General features: G+C 42.7%; 3 protein-coding genes across 12 annotated transcripts; 2 read left to right on the plus strand and 1 right to left on the minus strand.

Annotated features, from left to right (window-relative positions):
* The first annotated feature begins 12,085 nt into the window (after window positions 1-12,085).
* On the plus strand, window positions 12,086-12,787 carry LOC135677437 (putative B3 domain-containing protein At3g49610). The gene has a single exon (XM_065189795.1). It carries the CDS (start codon window positions 12,086-12,088, stop codon window positions 12,785-12,787), a length of 702 nt encoding a protein of 233 aa, XP_065045867.1.
* A 324-nt stretch (window positions 12,788-13,111) lies between these two features.
* LOC103987797 (receptor like protein 28) lies at window positions 13,112-25,509 on the plus strand. Of its 10 annotated transcripts, none has more exons than XR_010514221.1 (11): window positions 13,112-14,139; window positions 17,156-18,094; window positions 19,062-19,216; window positions 20,578-20,795; window positions 21,654-22,266; window positions 22,357-22,854; window positions 22,966-23,073; window positions 23,910-24,074; window positions 24,184-24,286; window positions 24,363-24,454; window positions 24,535-25,509. XR_010514221.1 is itself a non-coding variant. In XM_065187305.1 (9 exons), exons 2-9 carry the CDS (start codon window positions 17,784-17,786, stop codon window positions 24,401-24,403), a joined length of 2,109 nt encoding a protein of 702 aa, XP_065043377.1. In that variant the 5' UTR covers window positions 13,112-14,139; window positions 17,156-17,783; the 3' UTR covers window positions 24,404-25,509. The 10 variants fall into 10 exon arrangements, 4 of the variants coding, with proteins under 4 accessions (XP_065043377.1, XP_065043378.1, XP_065043379.1 ...); XR_010514222.1 differs by having other exon boundaries at window positions 17,156-17,221; window positions 17,306-18,094; window positions 24,184-24,454; XR_010514223.1 differs by lacking the exon at window positions 24,184-24,286.
* On the minus strand, window positions 24,128-27,154 carry LOC135676286 (pentatricopeptide repeat-containing protein At3g49170, chloroplastic-like). The gene is made up of 2 exons (XM_065187304.1): window positions 26,987-27,154; window positions 24,128-26,888 (listed from the first exon to the last, which is right to left on the minus strand). The coding sequence occupies exon 2, from the start codon at window positions 26,822-26,824 to the stop codon at window positions 24,236-24,238; it is 2,589 nt and encodes an 862-aa protein (XP_065043376.1). The 5' UTR covers window positions 26,825-26,888; window positions 26,987-27,154; the 3' UTR covers window positions 24,128-24,235.
* Between the last annotated feature and the right edge of the window lie 80 nt (window positions 27,155-27,234).

Consider the following 27,234-nt stretch of genomic DNA (forward strand, 5'->3'; position numbering starts at 1 on the left):
AGATCAAATCTACAGTAGGCTCTTGCTGTGATTACTTGGGAGGTTTTAGATATTGTGGGCAGTAACGTGATCCTTGTATCCCAGTTATTCTCTTGTGGTTGTTGCTTGGGTTTTGGGCAAGAGATTGAGATTTGTATATTTATTATTCTCATAGTGGATTATCTCTAGTTTGCCCCGTGATTTTTACCCTTCATATTGAAGGGGTTTTGCACGTATATCTTGGTGTTCTGTTTGATTGTGTTTCCATTTTATTCCGCTGCGTATTTTGGTCTTCTAGTATTTGTTCCTATACAAAGGTTATTCCTGTTTATATCCCCATCAACTGGTATCAGAGCGGGATTTTGGTGATTTAATTTTTGTATTTGAACATGGAGGCCAGTAATATTTCTCGCATGATTAGTTTGAATGGAAATAATTGGATGATATGGAAACCAAGAATGGAAGATCTCTTGTATTGCAAAGATTTGTATGGACCTTTGCAAGGGGATAGTGCAAAACCTACAACTATGATAGATGATGAGTGGAAGAGGTTAGATCGAAAAACAATTGGATTTATTAGACAGTGGCTTGATGATAGTGTATTTCACCATGTTTCTACTGAAATTTCTGCATATTCTCTTTGGAAAAAATTGGAAAGTCTCTATGAAAGAAAAACAGCTGGAAACAAAGCTTTTTTGATCAGAAAACTTGTGAACCTAAAATATAGAGAGGGTGCTTCTATTGCTGAGCATTTGAATGAAATGCAGAGTATTACTAACCAGTTATCCTCTATGAGAATGTCTCTTGATGATGAGTTACAGGCATTGTTACTTCTCAGTTCATTACCAGAAAGTTGGGAGACACTGGTGGTTTCCCTTAGTAATTCTGTGCCAGATGGTATTGTCACTATGAGTCAAGTAACAAGCAGTTTGTTGAATGAGGAGTTGAGAAGAAAAAGTTCGGCAACATCTCAGAATGATTCACAGGCACTTATCTCAGAGAACAGAGGAATGTCAAAGTCTAGAAGCAGTTCACGTATAGGTAGGAGCAAGTCAAGATCAAGAAAAGATATTGTTTGCTATAACTGTGGTGAGAAAGGACATTACAAGAACCAATGTAAGCAACCTAAGAAGAACAAGAAAAAGGGAAAAGAAGTGGAGTCTACAGAGTCAAAGGATAATACTACAGCTATAGTGCAGGGTGGTGATTATTTGATTTTGTCTCCTTCTGATGATATTTTTTCTTGTGTGTGTCAGGATCTTGAGTGGGTGATTGACACAGGTGCTTCTTATCATGCTACACCACGGAGGGAGTTTTTTGCTACATACAGGTCTGGAAACTTTGGTGTTGTCAAGATGGGCAACTATGGCACAGCAGACATCATTGGCATGGGTGATATCCATTTAAAGACCAACCTTGGCTGCAAGTTGGTTCTTAAGGATGTGAGGCATGTGGTTGACTTGAGGCTAAATTTAATTTCAGTTGGAAGACTAGATGATGAAGAGTATGAAAGCAGATTTCACAGAGGGCAATGGAAGCTCAGTAAGGGTTCTCTTGTTATAGCTAATGGAAAGAAATGTCATACTTTGTACAGGTTGCAGGCTAAAGCTTATGGTGAGCAGTTAAATGCTATAGAGAAAGACTTCAGTATGGAGTTGTGGCATAGGCGATTGGGACACATGAGCGAGAAGGGGCTGCAAGCTCTTTCCAAGAGAGAGGTATTACCAGATCTCAGAGGTATACATCTGAACCCTTGTATTGATTGTTTGGCTGGTAAACAATATAGAGTTTCATTTGCTAGTGCTGCTTTGTCTAGAAAAATGCATGCCTTAGACCGTGTTTATACAGATGTATGTGATCCTTTGAGGACAAAAACTCCTGGTGGATCTGTTGATGTTCTTGGTATAAGTGGTGCACTTTATTTTGTCACTTTTATAGATGATTTTTCCAGGAAAGTTTGGGCTTATGCTTTGAAGACCAAAGATCAGGTTATTAATGTCTTCAAAGAGTTTCATGCCAGGGTTGAAAGGGAGACAGAAAGGAAATTGAAATGCATAAGATCAGATAATGGTGGTGAGTATATGGGATTGTTTAATGACTATTGCAGGTCGCATGGGATCCAACATGAGATGACAGTTCCTGGTACACCTCAGCATAATGCAATTGCAGAGAGGATGAACCGCACCATCATGGAAAAGATCATATGTATGCTTTCACAGGCCAAGCTACCCAAAATGTTTTGGGATGAGGCTTTGAGGACTGCAGTTGATGTGATCAACTTATCACCATGTACAGCCCTAGATGGTGATGTTGCAGAGCATGTATGGTCAGGGAAAGATGTTTCCTACAGGCATTTGAGAGTGTTTGGTTGTCGTGCATTTGCACATGTTCCAGATAATGAGAGGTCCAAGCTAGATGGTAAATCTAAAGAATGTATTTTTCTTGGTTACTCACATGATCAGTTTAGTTACAGGCTTTGGGATCCAGAAAAGCAGAAGGTGTTCAAGAGTAGAGATGTGGTCTTCTTTGAGGATCAAACCTTTGAGGATTTGAAGAAGAAGGCACCAGCCAAGACTTCTGTAGAAGGATTAGCAGATTGTGACCCAGTTATTCCTCCAGTATATCAGGGTGATGGGGGAGATGTGCAGGAAAATAGTGTAGAGCCTGATATTGATTTACCTGCAGGACATGTTGAGAAAGAAGAAGTAGGAGAGCAAGTTCCCGCAGAACCTCAATTGAGAAGATCTTCTAGACAACGTCAACCTTCCAGAAGATACTCTACAGATGAGTATGTAATGCTTACTGATGCAGGTGAACTAGAGAATTACCAGGAAGCAGTTGAGAGTGAGCAGAAAGAGAAGCAGTTGCAGCTTCAGAAAATTCATACAGATGACAACGAAGCAGACATGTTGACGAAGACTTTACCAAAAGAAAGACAGGAGATATGCCGACAGTTGGTCGACATGGCTTCACATTGAGGAGTCATGGGACAGCCTCCCTTATAGGCTGAAGGGGGAGGTTGTTGGGCTGATGGCCCATATTCAGCCCATGTGGGCTTTATCAGCCCATGTGGGCTTTATCAGCCCACGGCCACACCCCCTCTTAACCTAACCCTAATTAAGATTAGGGGGGTGTGGTGGCTGCGTTTTAGAGGCAGATTAAAGCTATAAAAAGGCAGCAATGAGGCAGGTCTTTGTAGCGACGAGATTCCAAAGAGAAGAAGGAGAACAAGGCAGAAGAGAAAGGGAAGAAGACAAGGACAACGCAGAGAGACTGTTCACAATCATCTAGCAGTGTTCTCATCTCAGGTTAGATCAAATCTACAGTAGGCTCTTGCTGTGATTACTTGGGAGGTTTTAGATATTGTGGGCAGTAACGTGATCCTTGTATCCCAGTTATTCTCTTGTGGTTGTTGCTTGGGTTTTGGGCAAGAGATTGAGATTTGTATATTCATTATTCTCATAGTGGATTATCTCTAGTTTGCCCCGTGATTTTTACCCTTCACATTGAAGGGGTTTTCCACGTATATCTTGGTGTTCTGTTTGATTGTGTTTCCATTTTATTCCGCTGCGTATTTTGGTCTTCTAGTATTTGTTCCTATACAAAGGTTATTCCTGTTTATATCCCTATCAGCGCGTCACCGACATCCACTTCATCGCCGAGAAGACCATCGAGAAGTCGGACCTGGTCGAAGTCGGACCTGGTCCGGCAACAGAACCGCTTCTACCTCCCCAAGGACTTCGTCAAGGCCAACCTCGTCCCCATGCTCTCGGAGTTGGAAAGGGAATCCGCCAGCCTCGTCGGCGACGACAGAAAGAGGAGCAGGGTGACCGAGGGAGTCAAGGCAGAGAAACGGAAGGCGATGGTGTCGGGAAGGGAGCACGGCGGGCTGCCCGTGGTGGTGTTCACCAGGTGCAGGTTCCGGTGCTACCTGAAGCTAACCTGCTGGGACGGCAGCGCGGGCACCGTCATCAAGGGCGACGAGCTGAAGTACTTCGCGCTATGGAGCTTCCTAAAAGCGGGCGACGAGGTAGAGACGTGGGCCTTCCGTCGAGGAGGCGACCTATGCTTCGCCATTGGGAAGCCGACCGCGTCGTCCTCCAGCTGCGGATCACGTCATTTGGAGAGACCGCCATGCGCACTTCCTTTGCGCTTTCTGTAATCTTAGCTTAGCAGCTTTTATTAGGAACTTGCACTACATAAGACAACTCTTTTCTTTGTTTTTCTTGATATAAATAAGAGAAGACTGATTTTTTTTCATATGATTTCATTCATATATTAGTATAAAAGGTTGATCCACAATAACAAAATTATTTTAGGTCGTATCATCGGGAAGCCCGTCTTCATGTATGATGATGTTGACTCGGATCCACTCAGCGTTGACCTCGCGAGAAAGAGACATGGGGGGTCTATTCTACTGTCATTAATGTACCCCGTGAAGCGTACACCGTGTCGTTACGTTCTTTGTTTTGTCTCTCGAGTATACTATCGTTACCCTGTAGCCTACACTATAAATATCGTAACGGCACCGTGTACGCTTCACGGCGTCCGCGAACAAACCTCCTTCGTCTCTCTCGCTCGCTAGGCGAAGAGAGGGGCCGGCGTGCATTCCCGGCCCGTTTCAGTAACCGTCGCGAGCCCTACCCACGCCGACCGACACCCCATCATCCGCCGTCCAATCCCCTAGAGCGCTAATGTCCACGCTCTTCCTCGCTCCTCCCTGAGGCGACTCGGTAGAAGTCCGAATCGCCAAGGACCGACGTTCCTCCGTCGTCCGCGTCCCCCCGCACGGGGATCCACGTCGCGGGGCTTGGACCCTTGACGGGCCCCATACACGCGGGCGGGATCGTGTGGATCGCATGGCAATCCGACGGTCGGTGGTTGCGGCCTTCTGGTGTTGTATCATGGAATAGAGGGGTCAAGCCGCGTGCGCTCGGCACATGAAACCCCCAAGCGTAACGGCCGGCAGCCCCGACAGCCACAATAGGATGGCGGCGCAATCGCAATCACACTCGGAGTCGGAGGGGCCTCCTCGCTTAGGTTTCCTCATGGGTAGTTCGCGGTGTACGATGGGCATGGGGGAAGGATGGTGGCGCGGGCGTGCCGGGACAGGCTGCAGGTGGCTGTGACGGAGGGCCGCCCGGGTGGGTGAGGGGGCGGCGACGTGGAGGTGGGCGTGAAGGTGGACGCCGCGGCGATGTTGGAGGTCACGGAGCTGTAGCAGGGGTTGGTGGTGGGAGACAAGTGGATCATGGTGGCCACATGCGGCGTCTCCCGGACTGTGCTCTCACGCGGCGGGGTGGCCGTGCCCCCTTTCTATCCATCAAGGTCTGTTTCTTCCTTCCCTTTTTATCTCACAAGAAAGAGCTCTCATCTTTAATGCTTCCATATTACTTTATCCTCAGCATTTAAGTATCATTTTATCCTCATCTTCATCTTTATTGTGGTGTATTCTTACTCATTTATTGCAGAATTGGAGCACTTAAGGTACAATGTATCTATATTTTCATGCTTTATATGCTGTTGTCGTCATTTTCATTCCCGAAATGCTCCTCGTTTCCTCATGCTATCGACTTCTGCTGTTTGTTTGCTTGAGTACTATAAATGTAGATTAGCATGTTGAGGCTGGACCCATTGTGCAAATATATTGTAGTAAGTTTCTACAAGGAATTCTAGGACATGTTATGGTACCATTTCCTTTGTGTTACCCTTGGTATGAGTTGTCTTTATTGCTGCAATGGCCTTGCATGACATGATTTCTAGCAAGTGCATGTTCCTGTATTCCTTCAGGGAGGTAGACACTGCATCTGGAATAGATGCAATATCATGCATAGATGATAGCAGAGATAACGGAGGATCCTTTAGAGTTAAGAAAGCTCACACTATATAGCAAAAACATTAGCATATTTCGAAGTGCGGGTTCTTATATGTTGTTAGTTAGTAGTCTGCATCTTGGCTTTCAGGGCTTACCGGTTAACCAGTCAATTACATTCTCCATATGTGTGGATTAACTTGATTTGTACAAATGAAAAAAAATTAAAAAAGAGAGAGAAATTGATGCTAAAGCTGTTACAAGTCTTCAACACCCTCTGTTCCATTATGTGAGCCAGGACTTGTATGTTGACTTGTTTGATTTTGTAAGATGAAATGCTAAAAAAAAAAGAAACTATAGAAAAAGAACTATTAGCTGAAGTGTTTCTTGCAATTGAATTGAGTAACGAACAACAAATACGAGGCCATCGTTGATGAATTCTCAAAAAGAAAAAGGGGAGTTCAACAAAGAAGCATTTGCATGCAATCGAAGGGACCAATGAACATTGAGAATGTGGAAGAGGAGTTTGTTAAATTATAATGACAAAGGAAATCGGCAAAGAAACACAATCCCACAGATTGGTGAATGCTAAAAACATGGCAGCAGACCAATTCAATACTAAATGAAGAAACGAAAGCATGACAAATAATTTCCTTTAAATAATTGCACAATACATAATTGATTAATCAGCATTTGAAATCTGGCATTCGATTCTTGAGTGTCTACATGTTTTCGATGTCTTTCCATTATTTAGTTCTATTCTTCCTCTCTTAACACATCTCAATCATCTTTGTTTAAAGCTTCCAGTATAAGCTTATGATTTGATAATGAATACAAATTAACAACTGAAGCAACAGTTGGTGATTTGCATGGGAATGTTCATGTGCTTTGTACCACCCTTAGAACTACTTAGGCCCAAACACTACACTTTCATCTGTGTTCATTGCATACGTGGATTGTGATAATTTCTGGATGTATATATATATATATATATATATATATATCCAACATGGTCATGAGAATTTCTTCTTCCTGTCTTGCAATGAGTTTGAAATTTTGTTATGATCACCTTGGCATTAGTTCAACCAATCATTTGTGTTTCTTTAGGCTATCATCCAACCTTTTGACAATTGGCAAGTTCAATTCTTTATCAAGGTTCCACTTTTATCTAGTTAGTCTAGCTGGTTTCATCGCAGCTTGTGTATCTTTATGAGTTCAATTTGTTATCATTTTCATACAGAGTGATTAATCAATCACATAGCAAATTCATGACCCTGTTCTTATTGTGTGGATGTAATAGGTAGCCATTTCCACCAATCTAAGCACTACAGTTTATGCAACTTGAGCCCGAATAATTGCTCTGTGGGTTTCCTCATTGATACAAGCTCATAAACATACATATAGTATATATATGCCTTTTCTATAACAAACATGAAATAGCAAAATGATATATATGGTTTTTGTGATTGTCAGTAAGTACCTGTCTTTCATTTCTTAATCTAGAACTAAATACTTGGTGTTTGTTCTCAAAGCGTGTACGCTTAAGAAAATACTAATGAATTTACAAACAAAAAAACGTCGGTACTAATGATTGGCTTCTTCCTAAAAGCCTGACAGGGCCAGATGAGCTCATAAGAGTGGAAGAATCTTTTATTGGGTATGTTGTGTCTTAGTAGGTGTATTATCCACTTGTAGGTTCTTTGGTAATATTCATACTTAAATTGATGTGAATGGTGATTCCTGCAGCTCTCTATCACAAAAAAAAGAACATATCAGCTGTGAAGAACAGCTCGCTATGATGTGAGTAGACTCCTCATAAGAGTGATTTTTGCACACAATCAACAGAGATGATGTTATAATTTTGTACACAAATCAACAGAGATGATTGGTAAAGAACGAGTGACTCATAAGTGTCATCACATTTCTGCCAGAAAAGCTCCATATTTTTCTCGTAGATTCCATTACATACGCTATATTATCTTTCTAATGAGCCAAAGCTGATGATAAAAAAATAGAATTAGACACCCATGAGAAACTTGTTACATGCTACTTAATAAGCTGTTGCTGGTTGAGACCCCAGGCGTACGCTAAATGCATCATTAGCTTATCCGGTGGTGTCCCCTCCCAATATTCTGGTGGCTCTGAAACAGAGGGTTCACGAAGATTCAGCAACATCTCTCTCTTCCAGTCAAGGGGGGATGCTGAGAAACTAGCTTCCATTCTCCACAACAAAAGCAAACATTGAACGATTATATAATTTCCACAAAAAGTCCCCATTGAGCTTTACTTTCTTTTTTTGCAAATAAACAAAAAGAAAGGCAAACTTGATTTATTGTCTTTTTTGTTTTTTTTTTAATGAGCAAAAGTTTTGTGGCGCAACAAAAGAGAAGCACTCAAAAGTGGGAATTTAAATGACTGCATGTTCAGACCGCCATGCGCACTTCCTTTGCGCTTTCTGTAATCTTAGCTTAGCAGCTTTTATTAGGAACTTGTACTAAATCAGACAACTCTTTTCTTTGTTTTTCTTGATATAAATAAGAGAAAGACTCATTTTTTTTTTCATATGATTTGATTCATATATTATTATAAGAGCCCATCTTCTAGGTTTTTCTTGATATAAATAACAAAAATATTTTAGGTGGTATCATCGGGAGCCCATCTTCATGTATGATGATGTTGACTCGGATCCACTATGCGTGGACCTCGCGAGAAAGAGATATAGGAGGTCTGTTCTACTGTCATTTACGTACCCCGTGAAGCGTACACCGTGTCGTTACGTTCTTTATATTATCTCTTGAGTATACTATCGTTACCGTGGAACCAGCATACAATATAAAGATTGTAACGACACTGTGTACGCTTCACGGCGTCCGTGAACAAACCTCCTTCGTCTCTCTCGCTCGCTAGGAGAAGAGAGGGGCGGTGTGCATTCCCGACCCGTTTCAGTAATCATCGCGAGCCCTCCCCATCATCCAATCCCCTAGAGTGCTAATCTCCACGCTCTTCCTCGCTCCTCCCAGAGCTGATTCGGTACTTTCCCGACCCGTTTCAGTAATCATCGCGAGCCCTCCCCATCATCCAATCCCCTAGAGTGCTAATCTCCACGCTCTTCCTCGCTCCTCCCAGAGCTGATTCGGTACTTGCAAAAAACAAGCGCTTCTCATTGGCTATATACAAGTCTGCTACTTTCATGATTTATCATACTCACGATTGTGAATACATTTTTTTTATGTGTGTTCCAAATCAGAGATATTTGCTTTATATACTTCATGTAACATATATAAGTGGCCTTTTAACAACTATGAGTGTCCATCTTTAATTGTGCAATGCATTCACCAATCTTTCACATGAATCTCTTTGAAACTGCTGCCTTTTTTGTCCACACTTGATGTAGCTTCGTGAAATGACTTTATGGCAAATCCTGTTTATTCCTTACGTTTTCATCTTGTTTTACAATGTTAAGATATTAGTATTGATACGGAAAATCATGTAAACTCAATCTTTCAAAAAAAAAAAAAATTGTCACCTAGGCAATGGCGGAGGAGCCCATACTTTCCTAACATCACCCACTGAGAGATACACTCACTAATCAACCTTCAACGATGTAAGGGGTATCCTAACCTATAGTTAGCTTTTACATTACCGATCAAAGTATAAAAGTCAACCCCTAAAATCTAAAAGGGGGCAAAGTGGTACTATAAAACTCCACTCAACTCTTTCCTCACTTCCATACTAACTTACGTATCGAAGGGATCAAGTTAGGTGGCGAACATCCTCCCGATGCTGATCACTTGTATATGGATCTCGGTGAGACTAAAGCACATCTTGGACAACATTAAATCTGTCTCAATGAATAAGCAATACCTCAAGACAACACTAAATCCGTCTCAACAAATAAGCAACACATAGGGATTGTATCAACTAGGTTTGCTTTCTACTCAAATCACCCTCACATGATCCTCATGAATCCCTTGAATGAACTTATGCCTTCGGGATGGAGTTGGATCATGTAGATTCCACAAGAAGTATCAAAAAGTGTATCCTTTGATTCACTTATAAAAGATATACAAGTTAAATCCAAAGTTGGTAAACTTTTTTTTTTTTTTGCTATTCCATACATAACTATAATCAACTACTGTCAAAATAGAAGAAATGACTACTGTCAGAAATAAAAGAAATGAGACTAAAAAGGAGCAATAGATGTCTCAACGATCCCTTCAAAAGGCTCCTAAGAGAGAGAATACATCGTTACTAACGATATAGGTGACAAAAACAAGAGCATCTTCTTCGTAACCTTTCTAAGCTTATCAAGTGGATAGGAATTTTTATGTTAAAATTTTCATATATCTTATTTCTCTAATTGCATTTTTTTTATTTTGTTCCATAATTTTATGGTGAGAATCTTCGGTAACAAAATTGAGTCAACATTTTGCAGCTCACTGTAAAAGATGATTTTGAATCGCTCATTGAAAATACTGTAAAATTCAAAAGTTTAACTTTTTCTTATCATTAATTTGATACTAAGATAAAACATGTTACTAGATGAAATAATTAATGAATGTTAGATTGATGGCTAATTATGGAACATGACAACGTGTTGATATATAAGAGGGATATTGTTATCTGTCAAAGTTCTTTTACTCATGGTTAAAATGATAGAATATTAAAAGAAAATTTTCAGAAACTTATAATAACAAGGGAGCATAATTTCCTACTAGTTTTTAATCAAATAATTCAAATGGAATATATTATTGTCTGGTTTTCACTTCTGATCTATTGAAACGTTAAGTTTCTGATAGGTTGAGGTTAGAATTAGATTCATCTGGGGAGAGTAAGGATGGTGAGTGATGAGGATAGTAATTATGATAAGACTCGGTCGACGTCAGATGATGCCTTATGCAATAGCACCTGGTCAATGCAGATCGGAACGCCGACCGAGGCGCATTAACATCCTGCCAAAGCTTAATTCTTCACGCCACGCCAACACAAAGTCAGACGCTACCAGCCTGCCCCCTGCAAGCGGGCAGCTCAGGAAGCAGTATGCTTCCCTATAAATACCCTCTCGTTCATTAGAAAGAGGGGGGACGGACACACAAAAACCCTTTTTCATTTGAAACCCCCTCCACATCAGCTAACTTGATCGTCGGAGGGGTCGGGCCGAGAGCCTCGGCTCGACTTTTGTGCAGGTGCGAAGCCGAAGGTCCTCTCTGGGCGCGTAGGCGAGGAGTTCCTGCCCGGAGGAGACGGCTACATCGTCCTGATCGGGCACTGCACCCGATCGCCTCAGCGGGTTCGAGGAGTGCCCCAGGGAGATCCCCGTCGTCCGGATCCGAACCGAGCCGTGTCGGCCCCGAGGTCACGGCTCAAAGTTGTTTCCCACAGCAGTGAGATTTGAAGAAACCATATGGGTTAGGGTTATATGAATTAACTATGGGTATAGATAGGCTAGCTTCTGAGATTAGTTTCGAGAGACACAGATGGTTTAATCTTTCGAGGACATTGTCTTCAGAAAGAAGAATCGTGAATAGGGGATAGGAATGATTCGAAAGAAGCACAATAGATAATGGTGTCTTCCCTGCATGGGAGGTGAAGCCCCAAGTCATCTTTCATTTTTCACAACACTAAAAGTACTTGCCGTGGTTGTTCAGAGTCATCTCACATTTGCCTTGTTTGAAGGAGCTCACCACTAATATTTTGGTTTACAAACATGGAGTAATGTTTGATATTCTTCGTTGCACTTCCAATCGAATCATACTTACGATACGATTTAGTCAAAACATTCTTTGGTCTCTCTGTCACCACTATTCCATCTTCTCTTTCATTCTACGAGTGGGACTTAATTTGCTCGCTCTCTTTTCTTCTCAGAGATTATTATTATTCAGTCTTCTTTTTCATGTAGCACACACAATTTTTGTCTATTGGATATAATAGTATTTATTCCAAATGAAATGCCACTCGTAATCCATCATTTAAGATATAGAGAATAATTAGAGAAAAAGAAATCCAACAGAAATGAATCTAATTTCGAAAAAGGAAAAGGAATCACTCACCCCAACCGTTGAAGACTTCGATCCACGCTCGGTTTCCTTTTCCGAAGACGATTTGTGCTTCCTCAGACAATGCAAAGCGGAGTCCGAGTAGAAATCAACCTCGGCTTCGGATTCTCATGCGTCTCTTCTATCCCTATATAAACACACACGTAGAGTGATGGTGTCCATCCATCGCTGCCTTCTTCTCCACTCTCTATCTTCCCTCCTTTGCTTCAAGAAAGGTAGAAGCTGAAGGTATCCATCCATGGGAGCCGTCACGTCCGAGTCCAACAGCGAGGCCACAGAGGGGCCAGAGGAGCCCCTGCCGCCGCCGCCGCCTAATTCCCCCGCGTCGCCGGGCGAGGGCACGTCGAAGAAGCGCAAGAAGGCCGGCAGAGACATGTACCGCCTGCGTATCGTGCCGAAGTGGGTGACCGAATTGGTGACGGCGGAGGGCGGCACCGACATCCACTTCATTGCCGAGAAGACCATCGAGAAGTCGGACCTGGTCCGGCAACAGAACCGCTTCTACCTCCCCAAGGACTTCGTCAAGGCCAACCTCGTCCCCATGCTCTCGGAGTTGGAACGGGAATCCGCCAGCCTCGTCGGCGACGACAGAAAGAGGAGCAGGGTGACCGAGGGAGTCAAGGCAGAGAAACGGAAGGTGATGGTGTCGGGAAGGGAGCACGGCGGGCTGCCCGTGGTGGTGTTCACCAGGTGCAGGTTCCGGTGCTACCTGAAGCTAACCTGCTGGGACGGCAGCGCGGGCACCGTCATCAAGGGCGATGAGCTGAAGTACTTCGCGCTATGGAGCTTCCTAAAAGCGGGCGACGAGGTAGAGATGTGGGCCTTCCGTCGAGGAGGCGACCTTTGCTTCGCCATTGGGAAGCCGACCGCGTCGTCCTCCAGCTGCGGATCACGTCATGTGGAGAGATCTTCACGCGCACTTCCTTTGCGCTTTCTGTAATCTTAGCTTAGCAGCTTTTATTAGGAACTTGTACTTAATCAGACAACTCTTTTCTTTGTTTTTCTTCATATAAATAAAAGAAAGACTCAATTTTTTTCATAGGATTTTGTATCATCGGGAGCCAATCTTCATGTATGATGATGTTGACTCGGATCCACTCTGCGTTGACCTCGCGAGATAGAGACATAGGCGGTCTGTTTTTTCTGTCATTTACGTACCCCGTGAAGCGTACACCGTGTCGTTACGTTCTTTATATTGTCTCTCGAGTATACTATCGTTACCGTGAAGCCTACAGTATAAAGATCGTAACGGCACCGTGTACGCTTCACGGCGCCCGTGAACAAACCTCCGTCGTCTCTCTCGCTCGCTAGGAGAAGAGAGGGGCGGCGTGCATTCCCGGCCCGTTTCAGAAACCGTCGCGAGCCCTCCCCACGCCGACCGACACTCCATCATCCGCCGTCCAATCCCCTAGAGCGCTAATGTCCACGCTCTTCCTCGCTCCTCCCTGAGGCGACTCGGTAGAAGTCCGAATCGCCAAGGACCGACGTTCCTCCGTCGTCCGCGTCCCCCCGCCCGCGGATCCACGTCGCGGGGCTTGGACCCTTGACGGGCCCCATACACGCGGGCGGGATCGGGTGGATCGCGTGGCAATCCGACGGTCGGTGGTTGCGGCCTTCTGGTGTTGTATCATGGAATAGAGGGGTCAAGCCGCGTGCGCTCCGGCACATGAAACCCCCAAGCGTAACGGCCAGCAGCCCCGACAGCCACTATAGGATGGCGTCGCAATCGCAATCACAGTCGGAGTCGGAGGGGCCTCCTCGCTTAGGTTTCCTCATGGAGGGGCCTGACCCAACCACCACCACTACCCCATCCGCCGCCGGAACTCCGATGCCCCCAAGCTGACCCTAGCGGAGGGAGAGAACTACCGTTCCTCCTCGATCATCCCCTCGCCGCCCTCCGCGGACACTGGCGCCGGGGAAGACCCTGTCGCACGGGTCGGTGTCGCTACTGGGGAGGCGGAGGGACATGGAGGACACGATGACGGAGGTGACGGGCTTCTCGGCAGGTGGGTACGGGTAGTTCGCGGTGTACAATGGGCACGGGGGAGCGATGGTGGCGCGGGCGTGCCGGGACCGGCTGCAGGTGGCTGTGACGGAGGGCCGCCCTGGTGGGTGAGGGGGCTGAGACGTGGAGGTGGGCGTGAAGGTGGACGCCGAGGTGATGTTGGAGGCCCCGGAGCTGTAGCAGGGGTTGGTGGTGGGAGACAAGTGGATCATGGTGGCCACATGCGGCGACTCCCGGACGGTGCTCTCACGCGGCGGGGTGGCCGTGTCCCCTTTCTATCCATCACGGTCCGCTTCTTCCTTCCCTTTTTATCTCACAAGAAAGAGCTCTCATTTTTAATGCTTCCATATTACTTTATCCTCAGCATTTAAGTATCATTTTATCCTCATCTTCATCTTTATTGTGGTGCATTCTTACTCATTTATTGCAGAATTGGAGCACTTATGGTACAATGTATCTATATTTTCATGCTTTATATGATGTTGTCGCCATGTTCATTCCCGAAATGCTCCTCGTTTCCTCTTGCTATCGACTTCTGCTGTTTGTTTGTTTTACTAGAAATGTAGATTAGTATTTTGAGGCTGGACCCATTGTGCAAATATATTGTAGCAAGTTTCTACAAAGAATTCTAGGACATGTATTGATACCATTTCCTTGGTATAAGTTCTCTTTATTGCTGCAATGGCCTTGCATGGCATGATTTCTAGCAAGTGCATGTTCCTGTATTCCTTTAGGGAGGTAGACACTGCATCTGGATTAGATGCAGTATCATGCATAGATGATAGCAGAGATAACAGAGACTGGGTTTGGGAATCTTTTTTAGAGTTAAGAAGTTCATACTATATAGCAAAAAACATTTGCATATTTCCTTGTAAGAAAAGAAGGCTAATTCATTAATCAAACAGCTCTACAAGTGACTCTGTTGGGTCCAAAATGGTAGTGGCCTATGATTTCGGAAGTGCGGGTTCTGATATGTTGTTAGTTTGTAGTCTGCATTTTGGCTTTCAGGGCTTACCTGTTAACCAGTCGATTACATTCTTCATATGTGTGGATTAACTTCATTTGTACAATTAAAAGAAATTAAAAAAAGAGAGAGAAATTGATGTTAAAGCTATTAAAGTCTGCAACACCCTCTGTTCCATTATGTGAGCCAGGACTTGTATGTTGACTTGTTTGATTTTGTAAGATGAAATGTTAAAAAAGAAAGAAACTATAGAAAAAGAATTATTAGCTGAAGCGTTTCTTGCAATCGAATTGAGTAATGAACAACAAATACGATGCCATCGTTGATGAATTCTCAAAAAGAAAAAGGGAAGTTCAACAAAGAAGCATTTGCTTGCAATCTAATGGACCAATGAACATTGAGAATGTGGAAGAGGAGTTTGTTAAATTATAATGACAAAGGAAATCGGCAAAGAAACACGATCCCACAGATTGGTGAATGCTAAAAACATGGCAGCAGACCAATTTAATACTAAATGAAGAAACGAAAGCTTGACAAATAATTTCCTTTAAATAATTGCACAATACATAATTGATTATTCAGCATTTGAAATCTGCCATTCGATAATTTCATTTGTCATATACTTCAATTGAGATTGTTCTTCCATATTTGTTGTTAGCATCATTGGGTAAATCTGAAGACAAAAAGGTTCAGTCAGGGCAAAGCTATGCATTGTCGTGACCCATCCTTGGATTGCCTTTGGCCAAGATTCGGTTTGGATCGACATAGCTCTTATTCAGCTATGCAACACACGACATCTGCAGATGCTCTCCGCCTTTCAAATATAGCCTTTGATACTCTTTTTGATTTATCCAAATTAGTGAAATTAACCTCATTCACACATTGGAACATGCCACTGCAAAGTTTTGCCTCCACAAGTTTGGAGGTTATGTTGTCATTTACTACAACTTAAACTGGTTAGATGTATCCAGTGATACCTTTTTTTTAATTTAAACCATTAGATATATTCAGTGATTCTTTTTTTTCTTTTCTTGAGTGTCTACATGTTTTTGATATCTTTCCATTATTTAGTTCTATTCTTGCTCTCTTAACGCATCTCAATCAGCTTTGTTTAAAGCTTCCAGTATAAGCTTATGATTTGATAATGAATACAAATTAACAACTGAAGCAACAGTAGGTGATTTGCATGGGAATGTTCATGTGCTTTGTACCATATATATATATATATATATATATATATATATCCAACATGATCATGAGAATTTCTTCTGCCTCTGTCCTGCAAGGGGTTTGAAATTTTTTTATGATCACGTTGGCATTAATTCAACCAATCATTTGTGTTTCTTTAGGCTATCATGCAACCTTTTTACAATTGGCAAGCTCAATTCTTTATCAAGGTACCACGTTTATCTAGTTAGTCTTTCTGGTTTCATTGCAGCTTGTGTATCTTTAGAAATTCAATTTGTTCTCATTTTCATAGAGTGATTAATCACATAGCAAATTCATGACCCTGCTGTTATTGTGTGGATGTAATAGGTATCCATTTCCACCATTCTAAGCACTACAGTTTATGCAACTTAAGCCTGAATAATTGCTCTGTGGGTTTCGTCATTGATACAAGCTCATAAAAATACACATGGTATATGTCTTTTTTTCTATAACAAACATGAAATAGCAAAATGATATATGAGGTTTTGTGATTGTCAGTAAGCACCTATCTTTCATTTCTTAATCTAGAACTAAATACTTGGTGTTTGTTCTCAAAGTGTGTACACTTGAGAAAATACTAATGAATTTACAAACAAAAAAACATCGATACTAATGATTGGCTTCTTCCTAAAAGCCTGACAGGCCAGATGAGCTCATAAGAGTGGAAGAATCTTTTATTGGGACTGTTGTGTCTTAGTAGGTGTATTATCCACTTCTAGGTCCTTTGGTAACATTCATACTTAATTGACGACATCGATAAATACATTCGTTCAATTAGTTATTTTGGAATACCAAATCTTATGTTCAACCATGATAAAATTTGACAGATTGGTTTCTGTCGATAAAGATTATTACATCACAAAGGGAAGAGAGGGAAAAGCTCATCCTCTTTTAATCATCGACTGATGGGAATCGACAAATCAAAACCAGTAACCAAAGAGCTTAGATCCCAGTACTGCATGAGAAGGCTAGTTGAGATCGCTTTGGATATCTTTGTATCCATCATCCTATAAAACTATCTACATTTATTATCTTTATATCCATTCCATTGATTAGTCTGCCTCAACTATCTTAAAGACTTTGTAATTTCTCTTCATATTCTTTGTTTCTTCAACGCTGAACTTGTGCAGGAGACTACCTTCTCAAGCAGTTTTGACAATGTTAGCGTGGTGGTGATGGGGCTGAAGACTCACAAGGTGGTTGTCTCCTCCCAATAATTATTGCTTAGTGACATTGATAGATGGATTGCAAGGTGTGCTTGATACTACACTTTGTTTCAGCTTACTAATGATGCTGTCTAGCGCACAAGCAATAGTTTCTCAACTCCAGTTTGTGTTGGCGGGGAACTGTGCATCGCTTTAAGTGTAGAGAAACAGTTTAAGCATACTATATAGATAGATTTGGAGCGTTCAATGCTATATGCACTGCTAGAGTTCCAGTGTTCTAACACCTCTAGTTCTATGCTTGTGCCTGAGTGGCTTTGTGCGCGCAAGGTGCTCGACCCGAGTTCCGTGACTGCGACGGCTTGATGTGGCACGTTTTGCTTGCAGGAGAAGTAATCGTCAAGCAACCAATGGCTTTACGTGTTGCTTAGAGGAGAAGTAATCATTAAGCAACCGTGGCCTATAGAACAGGTGATGGTATCTGTGTCATTTATGCATAACGAACCAATATAACGGTTCAAATAATCGTTACGAGATAATTCTTTTGGTTGTTATAAATTCTGGGAACAACTTGCCACGAAGCGGCCCCCACGAGATGGCCAACTCTAAATATTCCTGTCCGTCAACATCTTCTTCTCTCTCTTTCTCTCCCTTCTCTTCTCCCGTTTCTTCTCTCGCTCCGAGGCGAAGTGGCGAAAAGGCGAGGAGAAGGACGATGGACGGCGACCCAGAACTCGTGGGGGGATTGGTGGGAAGATGCATCGATGCGGCGACCGCAAGCGCGGAGAGCGTCGAGAGGTGGCGGAGGCAGCGGCGAACCCTGGATCGCCTCCCCTCCTACCTCGCTGACGCCCTCCTCCGACGCATTATCCAACGCCGCATCCTCCTCTACCCCTCCTGGCTCGAGTATGTCCTCTCTTAATCCGCTTCTTCGTGAAATTAGTTGTTCTTTTGTCTCAATAATCGGGTTTATTTTGTCAATTTCTTGCCAAGGATTTAATCTTTGAAAGTTGGGGGTCAGGGTTATGGCCTTGGAAGTGGGCGACCGACTCTAACTGCATTATATGGATTAAGATGGCGTGTTGAGCTTACTTGGTGTAGATTTATAGATGAAGGCTAAGTAGGCTAAGATTAAGATAAGCTTACAAGGGGCATATTCTATCAGATCAGGTCATGTCTGTCCATTGGTATGTAAGATGCCCTAGTAGGAAAGGCCCCTCTGGATGGGTTCAGAGTATACCTCAATTGACGAGGACCTCAATTCCATAAGTGGGAGAGTTTGTAATGCCCCGATTAGTCCCATATCAGAAGCCAGTTAAAACTAAGATAAGCTTATAAGGGTTTAATGGGTATATTTTTGTTAACTTGAGCCTTAGTATTTTGATTGATCAGTGGTTTGGTTTGGGCTCAACGAAGTTAACAGGTCAATTATCCAATCTGCTGCTTCTTGTGACATTTGTGGTCAATCAAGCATCTAGATCAGGATAAAAACATAATTTTCAACTCTTTTATAATTTATATTGAAAATGTGGTTTTGAAGATCAGAACTGCACCTTAAACACTCATTGCTGTTGCATTTATTAGGGAGGGATCATTTATGAGAAGTAATAAGTTATTGCAGACAGTTTTGTTGTAGATATAAATAGCTGAAAAGGTTCGGCTTTCTTCTGCTTAGAAACTGTAGAGAGTCCTCGTGCTATGTTCTTGTTATTGGACATGATCTACCGGATTGACTTAATCATCCTCTTCAATTATGTATTGGTGCATATCTACATTGCATACCACTGGAACTCTCTGGGCCTGATAATGCTATAGCCCATTTCTTCACTTTTTTCTCTAAAATTATTGAGAGTAAATTTCCTTTCTTGTGCAGAATTTTTCAGAATTCTGCAGAGGAGATTGACTTGAAAGGTGAGAGCTCGGTTGATGTGGAGTGGTTGGCATATTTGGGTGCATTTCGTCATTTACGTCGTTTGAATCTTGCCAACTGCAGGGCAGTCAACAATTCTGCAATATGGTATCTTTCAGGTACAATCTTTGGAGGATACACCACATTTTATGATAGTGCAATGTACAATATTAACATCTTTGTTTTCTACAAGTATTATGGTCATGCAGAATGTTGAGCGGTATATTTGATGTATCCTACTATGTTCCAAAACCAGATCATAAGACTCTTCATTTCTCTAAGGGATAACAATAGTCTTGGTGCATTTTATTGTAACCAAATCTTAGCTCACACTGGAACAAATGGAAGAATAGTTAATTTTTTTACTTTTATATGTCATTACCTAAGTCAGAATAGCAGATGTTCATTTGTTGATGGTCCTATTAATAGCTCTGGATCCGTTTGAATACATTGCTTATATTGTTTTCCAACTAGTATTCTCAAGGCAGCACTTAGTTATACCTTATGCAGTGAATATCTCTATAAGGAGTAAGTGAAGCAATTCATCTTTGTCAAACTATATGAAAAATTTTGAACTTTAGATGCTTGGCTGCTTATGGCATGGTATAGTCTGTTCATCTCCCAATTATTTCTTATTTTAGTTGGCTTCATTAGGAGCTGGGTGAGTGGATAACCTGTTACGGAAAAACCAAAAAAGAAAACTTGTTTGGTTTGCTAATTCGGACAACTGAGAATTGCTAGACAAGAACCTTCATATAAGTCCCTATGATCTATTTGCAAAATTTGTCCAATCTTAGTCTGCAGAAAATTTTATGAATGTAAAGCCAATATGTTTGGCATATTCTGAGATGCCATGAATTTGAGGTACATATGCCCTCTCATAGTCAACATGGTTTTAGTGCATGCAATTGAATTGAATTTTGACTTTCTTAAGCACATTGGATCCTCCCACTCTTACATGTCACACACTTTCAGCTCTTTTATATAGCACCTACAAATTGCGGGTCAACACATCCTCCTATTACTCAACGGTGCATTTATACCTTCAGCTCTCCTATTCGAAATTGTTGACACCATCTACCGTGGCCCCTGTGACATCTCTTCCATGTGTACTGCCGTTCAAGTTTGACGTGGATTACAAAACAGGAAGTTAACTATTTCCTCAGCTTCCTAGCTTCCTAAGCCTATTACTGAGCTTTCCAATTAAGAAGAATATTCACAGTTGTGGGCTGTCCAGTTGTATGGAGACCTTCAAAGATGTGAACAGGGTTATCTTTGCTTTAATAATGTGTAATTTAGGACATCTATTTATTCTTTCATCTTTTTTTATTCAGCAAAATCGGTATCATTATCTATTCCTGGGAAGTTAATATTATCAAAACTAACAGCACTGATTAAACATGTTTGTTCGGTTTGGACATTTTCTTTTGGTCTTATCAGTAAGGGCATGACATTTTTTTTTGAAAACTATTTCTATTAGGAATGAATAATTTAAAAGAGTTGGACTTGTCAAGGTGCTCTAAGATTACTGATGCTGGCATTAAGCATGTTTTGGCCATTCAAAATTTGGAGAAACTACATGTGTCGGAGACTGGATTAACTTCTAATGGAGTTGTTCTCCTTTCTTCACTTCAAAATCTGAATCTACTGGATTTAGGAGGAATTTCCATTACTGATGAGGCACTTTGTTCATTACAGGTAAATATGTTTAACCTGCCATTTATTATGTTGAAGATATTTACTCTCAGAACGATGAAATTTACATGCATGTCGTGCTAGTATGTATGCTATGTTGCAGCATTCTTCTTAATTTTTCAGTTATATTATTTGGTATGTTAGCTTTGCTTTTCTCTGTCTAGATATATTTGGTCACAGGTGATTTGGTGCAGTGAGAATGTTTGAAACCATTGAGTGCTAAGTTCCTGTTAAATGGTGTAGATCCATGTAACAGCTGATAACATTTCTAGGAAGAGAACATGTTAAGGCAGGTACTTCTTTCCCTTTCTGCTACCGTGATCCTGTTCTCAACAGAGGAAGCACCTTGTCAGAGATGTGAATGGCCTTAAGGATGGGGTTTTCATGGAGAAAGGAGGATAAGGAAAGAGGAGATACTGCAAAAAGCCACCAGAGAAGAGATTAGAAAAATCCCTAAATTCAAGAGAGAGAGAGAGAGAGAGAGGATGTGTCACCACTAAACCAATAAAAATGTTTAACATCTTAAATCTTAATGAATGATTTAAATTAGCTTATATTAAGGTTTTAAATATTGGTAAGATATCGATTTTGACAATCAGTTATACCAATATGGTACCAATTTATTGGTCAGCAGACATACCTGTAAAGTCCAATGTCATTGAAGAAACAATAAGAATTTAATATTGATCATCACCAACTTATATGGTATTGTACTGATCTAGTGCTTAGTTCATTCTATCGGTGTTTAAAACCTTAAGTATATGTGGTAACTTATATTGGTTCTTTGAATGGAACACAAAATGCTTTTGCACATCATCCTTTTGATTATTGACTACAGCAAGCATGCAATATGTTATGTAGGTTTTGACAAATCTTGAGTATCTGGATCTATGGGGTAGTAAAATTTCGAACAGAGGAGTTCCTGTCCTTGAAATGTTTCCCAAGTTGAGCTTCTTAAATATAGCATGGACAGAGGTCACCGAGTTGCCATATCTTCCTTCTATAACATGTTTGAATATGAGTAATTGCACCATTTGCTCTATATTTTATGGAAAAGGCAGCACAAGTGCCCCTTTACTGAAGCTTTTTGGTCTTGGAGCCACTTTTGTTGATGCTGACAAAGTATTTTCCATCATAGATACTAGCCATGTAACGTACTTGGATGTTTCTAGCTCTTCTATTTGCAATTTGCATTTTTTGGTCAAAATGGACATGATTGAGCACTTGGATGTTAGCTTCTGTGGAATAACTGATGATTCAGTTGAATACATTGCAAAAGCTGGGAAAGGTTTGAAATTCTTGAATGCCAGCAATAGCAAGCTCACATCCCAGGGAATATGTGTTTTGGCTGGAAATGTCATCAACTTGGAAACCCTGTATCTGTCAAATACATCAGTTGATGATGTTGCACTTTCCTATATCGCATTGATGCCTTCTTTGAGGATTGTTGATTTAAGCCGAACAAAAATAAAAGGTATGATAACTGGGGTTTCTTTTTAGCATTTCATAACTTAGAATTTTTTTATTGGTACATGCACTTGTATACCATCTTTTCAAATATCAGGTTTCGCTTATGAAAAAAGTCAAGACAATCTAGAGAAGACATTCCCATTAAGCTTGCTTCAGAATCTCAGTCACCTGGAAAGTTTAAATTTGGAAGATACATTAGTAGAAGATGAAGCATTACTTCCCTTGGTTTTCTTGAAACAATTGAGATGCCTATATCTGAAGAGTGATTTACTCTCTGATGTCTCCTTGCATATTTTGTCATCATTCTCTAGCTTGGAGTATCTTGGATTTCGCAATGCTGTACTCAGCAATTCTGGGCTTCTTCTTTTTGTGCCTCCAAAGGCACTTCATACATTAGATTTGAGGGGGTGTTGGCTTTTGATGGAGAATGTTTTTTCATCATTCTGTAAACTACACCCTCAGATTGACCTAAGACATGAACTTGTTGGAACGGTTCCAATTGATGAAAATGTTTCTGCTGGTTCAACTTCATTACATAAAACGTACCTAACATCAGTAGTGAGATCTGAAGGGTATGATGGGTGCTTTGTAGGTAAAATCAACAACTTTCTCTAAAGATTTGCTTACTTGTACTCTTGCTTTCTTGTATTTTAGCTGTGCTTATAAATGTTTTACATCATATGATATTAAAATTTCTGGATAGATGAAAGAATCAAGTACAGCATGGAGGACTTGTTGGGGTTGCAGCTCTCATCTTTATCAACTCCAGCTTTGCATGGTCTAAATATGCTACCAAAGGAACTGAAGAGAAGTAAGATGAGCAATCATATTTCCTTCCTGTAAGTTTGTAATGAAAGCAAATTTGTGAAGTGTAAAATTATTTAGTAATTTGCTCCTTTAACAGCTTCTCTATATGTATGTGGTAACAATCTAAGGTTATTGTTATGCATACAAAGTAACTAACCATACAAGGATATGTTGCGGTCTAAATTTAAAACATCCACAAAATATTTAAAAAATATATTGAAGCATAAATAACAAGTAGTTGTTGGAACGCGGCATACTACTAAATGGAGTGGTGTCGACTTCTCACGGATAATGTTCTTTACCCCGTGGATTGAGCTAAGACATGGATTTGTTGGAACTGTTCTAATTTGATGTAAATGTTTGTGTTGTTTTAACTTCATCATACGAGACATCCCTAACATCAGAAGTGTGATCTGAAGGGGTAAGCTCATTACAGTCTGATAGGTGCATTGTCTGTGACACCGATAAATTTCTATAAAGAACTGCTTACTAATATACTGGCTTGTTGATGATAGATAGAATCAAATACACACGGAGGAATTATTGGAGGTGCATCTCTTACCTGGATAACTCTACAGACTGCATGATCTAAATAAGCTAGCAAAGGAGCTTGAAGAGGAAGTAAGATTAACAATCATGTTTCATGCCTAATAGTTTGTGGTGTCAATTATGTCTAGGTTAGGGTTAGGTTTGGGTCCAACAGAATTGAGAATAGAATAATTCGAAACAAAAACATACGCAAAATATACAAATATTGAAGTATAAATTACAATGATGTACTAAAGTATTTTGTTTTGTTCATGAACGCGTCCCACTCTTCTCTCTATTCTTGGAGGACAGCAGAGGCACTTGCTGGATTTGGCACAAAGTTAGCAGGACCTGAGGTACGCCCTCTTTCTCGTTTGGTGAACGGAGTTGGCTTACCACGTTTCTTCTGTTTTCATGGACGGTGCAGATCTGGCGGCAGCTCTTCCCATTCGTCTTCCCCACAGACCTCAAGCTCAGGTTAAAATTCACCATCATTGATCAATCCCACATTTGCTTATCTTTATTAGAGATTAAAAAAAATTAGGCTGGCACTTTATTAATAAAATAATTACATAAATCACTCCAGTACAAAAAATTTATACACGGAGACAACATATCAACCAAAGAACCGCATGATCTCACCAGTAGTCACCACAGGAACATTCCCCATTACAAATATGATGGAACCGGTTAGAATCCCGCAAAATCACTTCTCTGCCAGTAGCTTTTGAGATATATTTGATTGCGTCGTGACAATCTCCACAGACGCGAAGATTCTTAAATACCCGAATAGGCTTTGGAGCTGAAGTGTTGATGAGGCCGAAGGCAACTGCAATCTTCTCGCTGTGCTGAAGCAGGTACTGTTCTTTAATCTCTTCCTCTACGTCGTGCAGAACGAAGTTGGTGTTCGGCACATAACCCATTTCCTTTATCTCAGCAAACAGTTCATCCAACTTGGCGTAGATCTCCCAAGCCTGTGGGTGACTGGTATCCCCTACATGAAACTTGTGGATGCTGTTCTCCATCTCCACCCAGCTCAGTCCAGCTTCTTTGCTCAGCCTCCTCTCCTTCATGCCACGCCTTATCATGGCCACATCCTCCCATCTGCCTGCCTCCGCATACAAGTTCGAGAGCAAGACATAGGCTGCTGGATCCTCCGGAGCCAACTCCAAGATGTTCTTGGCAACGATTTCTCCCAGTCCGATGTCTCCATGAACTCTGCAAGCACCCAACAACGTCTTCCAGACCAAGGCATCAGCTTCGGCCGGCAATGACTTCACGAAGCCGAAAGCTTCTTCCACTCGGCCCGATCGCCCCAGCAGGTCTACCATGCAGGCATAGTGTTCCATCGTCGGAGCCACGCCGTGGTCCCTTTGCATGGCGCGGAAGTGCTCCCACCCTTCTTCGATCAGACCTGCATGACTACAAGCAGACAGAACAGCGACGTAGGTCACCGCGTTCGGCTTCGCCCCCGTGGCCACCATGTCATGGAACAATCCCAGGGCTCGAGCTGCATCCCCGTGTTTGGCGAAACCGGTGATCATGGCGGTCCACGAGATCACGTTGCGGTCACCCATCTCGCCGAAAGCTCGGCAGGCGTCGTCGATGCTGCCGCACCTCGAGTACATGGATACCAGCGAGTTACCCACGCCCACATCTGACCCGAATCCTGCCTTCAGCATCTGGGCGTGCAATTGCTGGCCTTTGCTCATCATCCCAACGCTCGCCGCCGCGCTCAGGAGACTCGCGAACGTGAAGGCACTCGCTCCCCCATCCATGCTCTCTATCTGATAGAGTAGCTCCAGGGCTTCTTCACAGTCTGAGTTCTTGGCATATCCATCGACGATTGCGTTGTAGGAGACCACATTCTTCTCGTACAGTAAGCTGAAAGCTCTCCGGGCTTCTTCCATCCTACCGGCACGGGCGTACATGCTGACCAAAGAGTTCCCTACAAAGTTGACATACGCCAGGCTTGATTTGGTGACCTGCGCATGTATCTGCTTCCCCAGCTGCAGGTCAGAGAGGTTTGCACAGGCCTTGAGGATGCTGGAATAGGTGAAATGATTCGGCCGAACCCTTCCCTCCATCATCTTGCAGAAGAGCTCGATCGCTGCCTCATCGTGCCCGCCGCTCTGCACGTAGCCTGAGATGACAGCCGTCCACGACATGACATTGTGCTCGGACATCCGGTCGAAGACCTTCCTCGAATCCTCCGTTGATCTCCTGGACGTGCATTTCGCGTACATGTCGATGAGGCTGCAGCCAACACATGCGTCGGAAGCCAGTCCGTACCTGATGGCCAGAGAATGCATCTGCCGCCCGAATTCAAGCGACTCCGAGTCGCTGCACGCGGAGATGACGCTGCTTATGGTAAATCGATCTGGTTCGAAGCCATCGTGAAGCATATCCGGGAACAGACCGATCGCATCCCTTCCGCGACCGTGCTGCCCGTACCTCGTTATCAAGAGAGTCCACACAACAGTATTCCTCTCGTGCATTCCATCGAAAACCTTGCGGGCGGACGACAGATCTTGCCTCCTCGCGAACATATCTATCAAAGCGCATCCAACCGACGGATCCCACCAGAAAAATCCCATCTTTATCACGAACCCGAGAACCACTCTTCCAACCCAATCATGCTCTGACTTCGAGCAGGCCTGAATCACGCCGCAGAAGCTGTACTCGTTCGGGATGATTCCCGTATGGAGCATTTCGCAGAACAGCAGAATCGCTTTCTCTTCCATCCCATTCCGCGCCGCGCATGAGATCAGCGCGGTCCAAGACACGACGTCTCTTCTGCTCCCCATTTCTTCGAAGATGGAACAGGCGACCTCCCATTCACCGCATTTGGAGTAGAGAGCGATGAGGGAATTGGTGACAAGAGAGTCGAGCCGGAGGCCCGAATCCAGGAGACGGCGGTGGACGATGCGGCCGCGGACGAGATCCCGGGAGCGGATGCAGGACCTGAGGAGGATGGAGTAGGAGACGAGGTCGGCGGGGACGCCGCGATCGGACATGAGGTCGAGGGCGGAGAGGGCATCGTCGAAGCGGCCGGCATCGGCGAGGCGGATGAGGCGGTGCTTGAGGGGCTCGAGGGAGGGATGTTTGGTGGGAATTCGGGGCGGGGGGGAGGTGACGGAGGCGGCGACGGTGGGATTTCTCTGGCAGGAAGGGTGGGAATGGTTTTGAGGATAGAGTTTGGCGGGAAGGGGAAGAGCGCAACGCATGGCGGAGTCGAGCTTCGGAAGCCGTGAAGGGTTCTTCCGCGCCGCTTTATCGATCCGTCCCGACCTGGATAGCCACGTGGAAGATGGTAAGTGATCCTTAACTCTGCCTCAGAGACGATTACATGGAGTCGTTCTAGGGTAATAAAAGAACTGAAATCTTACCGCTTTCTCTTTTCATCGTACGGCTGTAGTTAATGCCGTCTTTGTGGAGCCCAATCAGAATCCAAGTGAAGCAAATCGACCATCCAACCTGAAAAAATTACTCTAAAGGGATCCCAATTTTTATTTAAAAAAGATATTTATTATTAAATTAAACCGCTCGACCACGTAACAGAACGTTGATGAAGAACTCATAAGAAACGAATAAAGAAGACTCGAACCTAATAATTTGATACAAGTTAGACAAAATA

The sequence above is a fragment of the Musa acuminata genome, chromosome BXJ1-6 (genome assembly GCF_036884655.1).
Source record: "Musa acuminata AAA Group cultivar baxijiao chromosome BXJ1-6, Cavendish_Baxijiao_AAA, whole genome shotgun sequence".
In the NCBI taxonomy this organism is placed as follows: domain Eukaryota; kingdom Viridiplantae; phylum Streptophyta; class Magnoliopsida; order Zingiberales; family Musaceae; genus Musa; species Musa acuminata.

Excerpts from the sequence above, each read along its gene's own strand:
- LOC135677437 (XM_065189795.1), top strand. The coding sequence starts at position 12,086 with ATGGGAGCCGTCACGTCCGAGTCCAACAGCGAGGCCACAGAGGGGCCA.
- LOC103987797 (XM_065187305.1), top strand. The coding sequence starts at position 17,784 with ATGGCCAACTCTAAATATTCCTGTCCGTCAACATCTTCTTCTCTCTCT. Across the intron at positions 19,217-20,577 it reads TGCAATATGGTATCTTTCAG|GAATGAATAATTTAAAAGAG; the intron begins GTACAATCTTTG and ends TATTTCTATTAG. Across the intron at positions 20,796-21,653 it reads AGGCACTTTGTTCATTACAG|GTTTTGACAAATCTTGAGTA; the intron begins GTAAATATGTTT and ends TATGTTATGTAG.
- LOC135676286 (XM_065187304.1), bottom strand. The coding sequence starts at position 26,824 with ATGCGTTGCGCTCTTCCCCTTCCCGCCAAACTCTATCCTCAAAACCAT.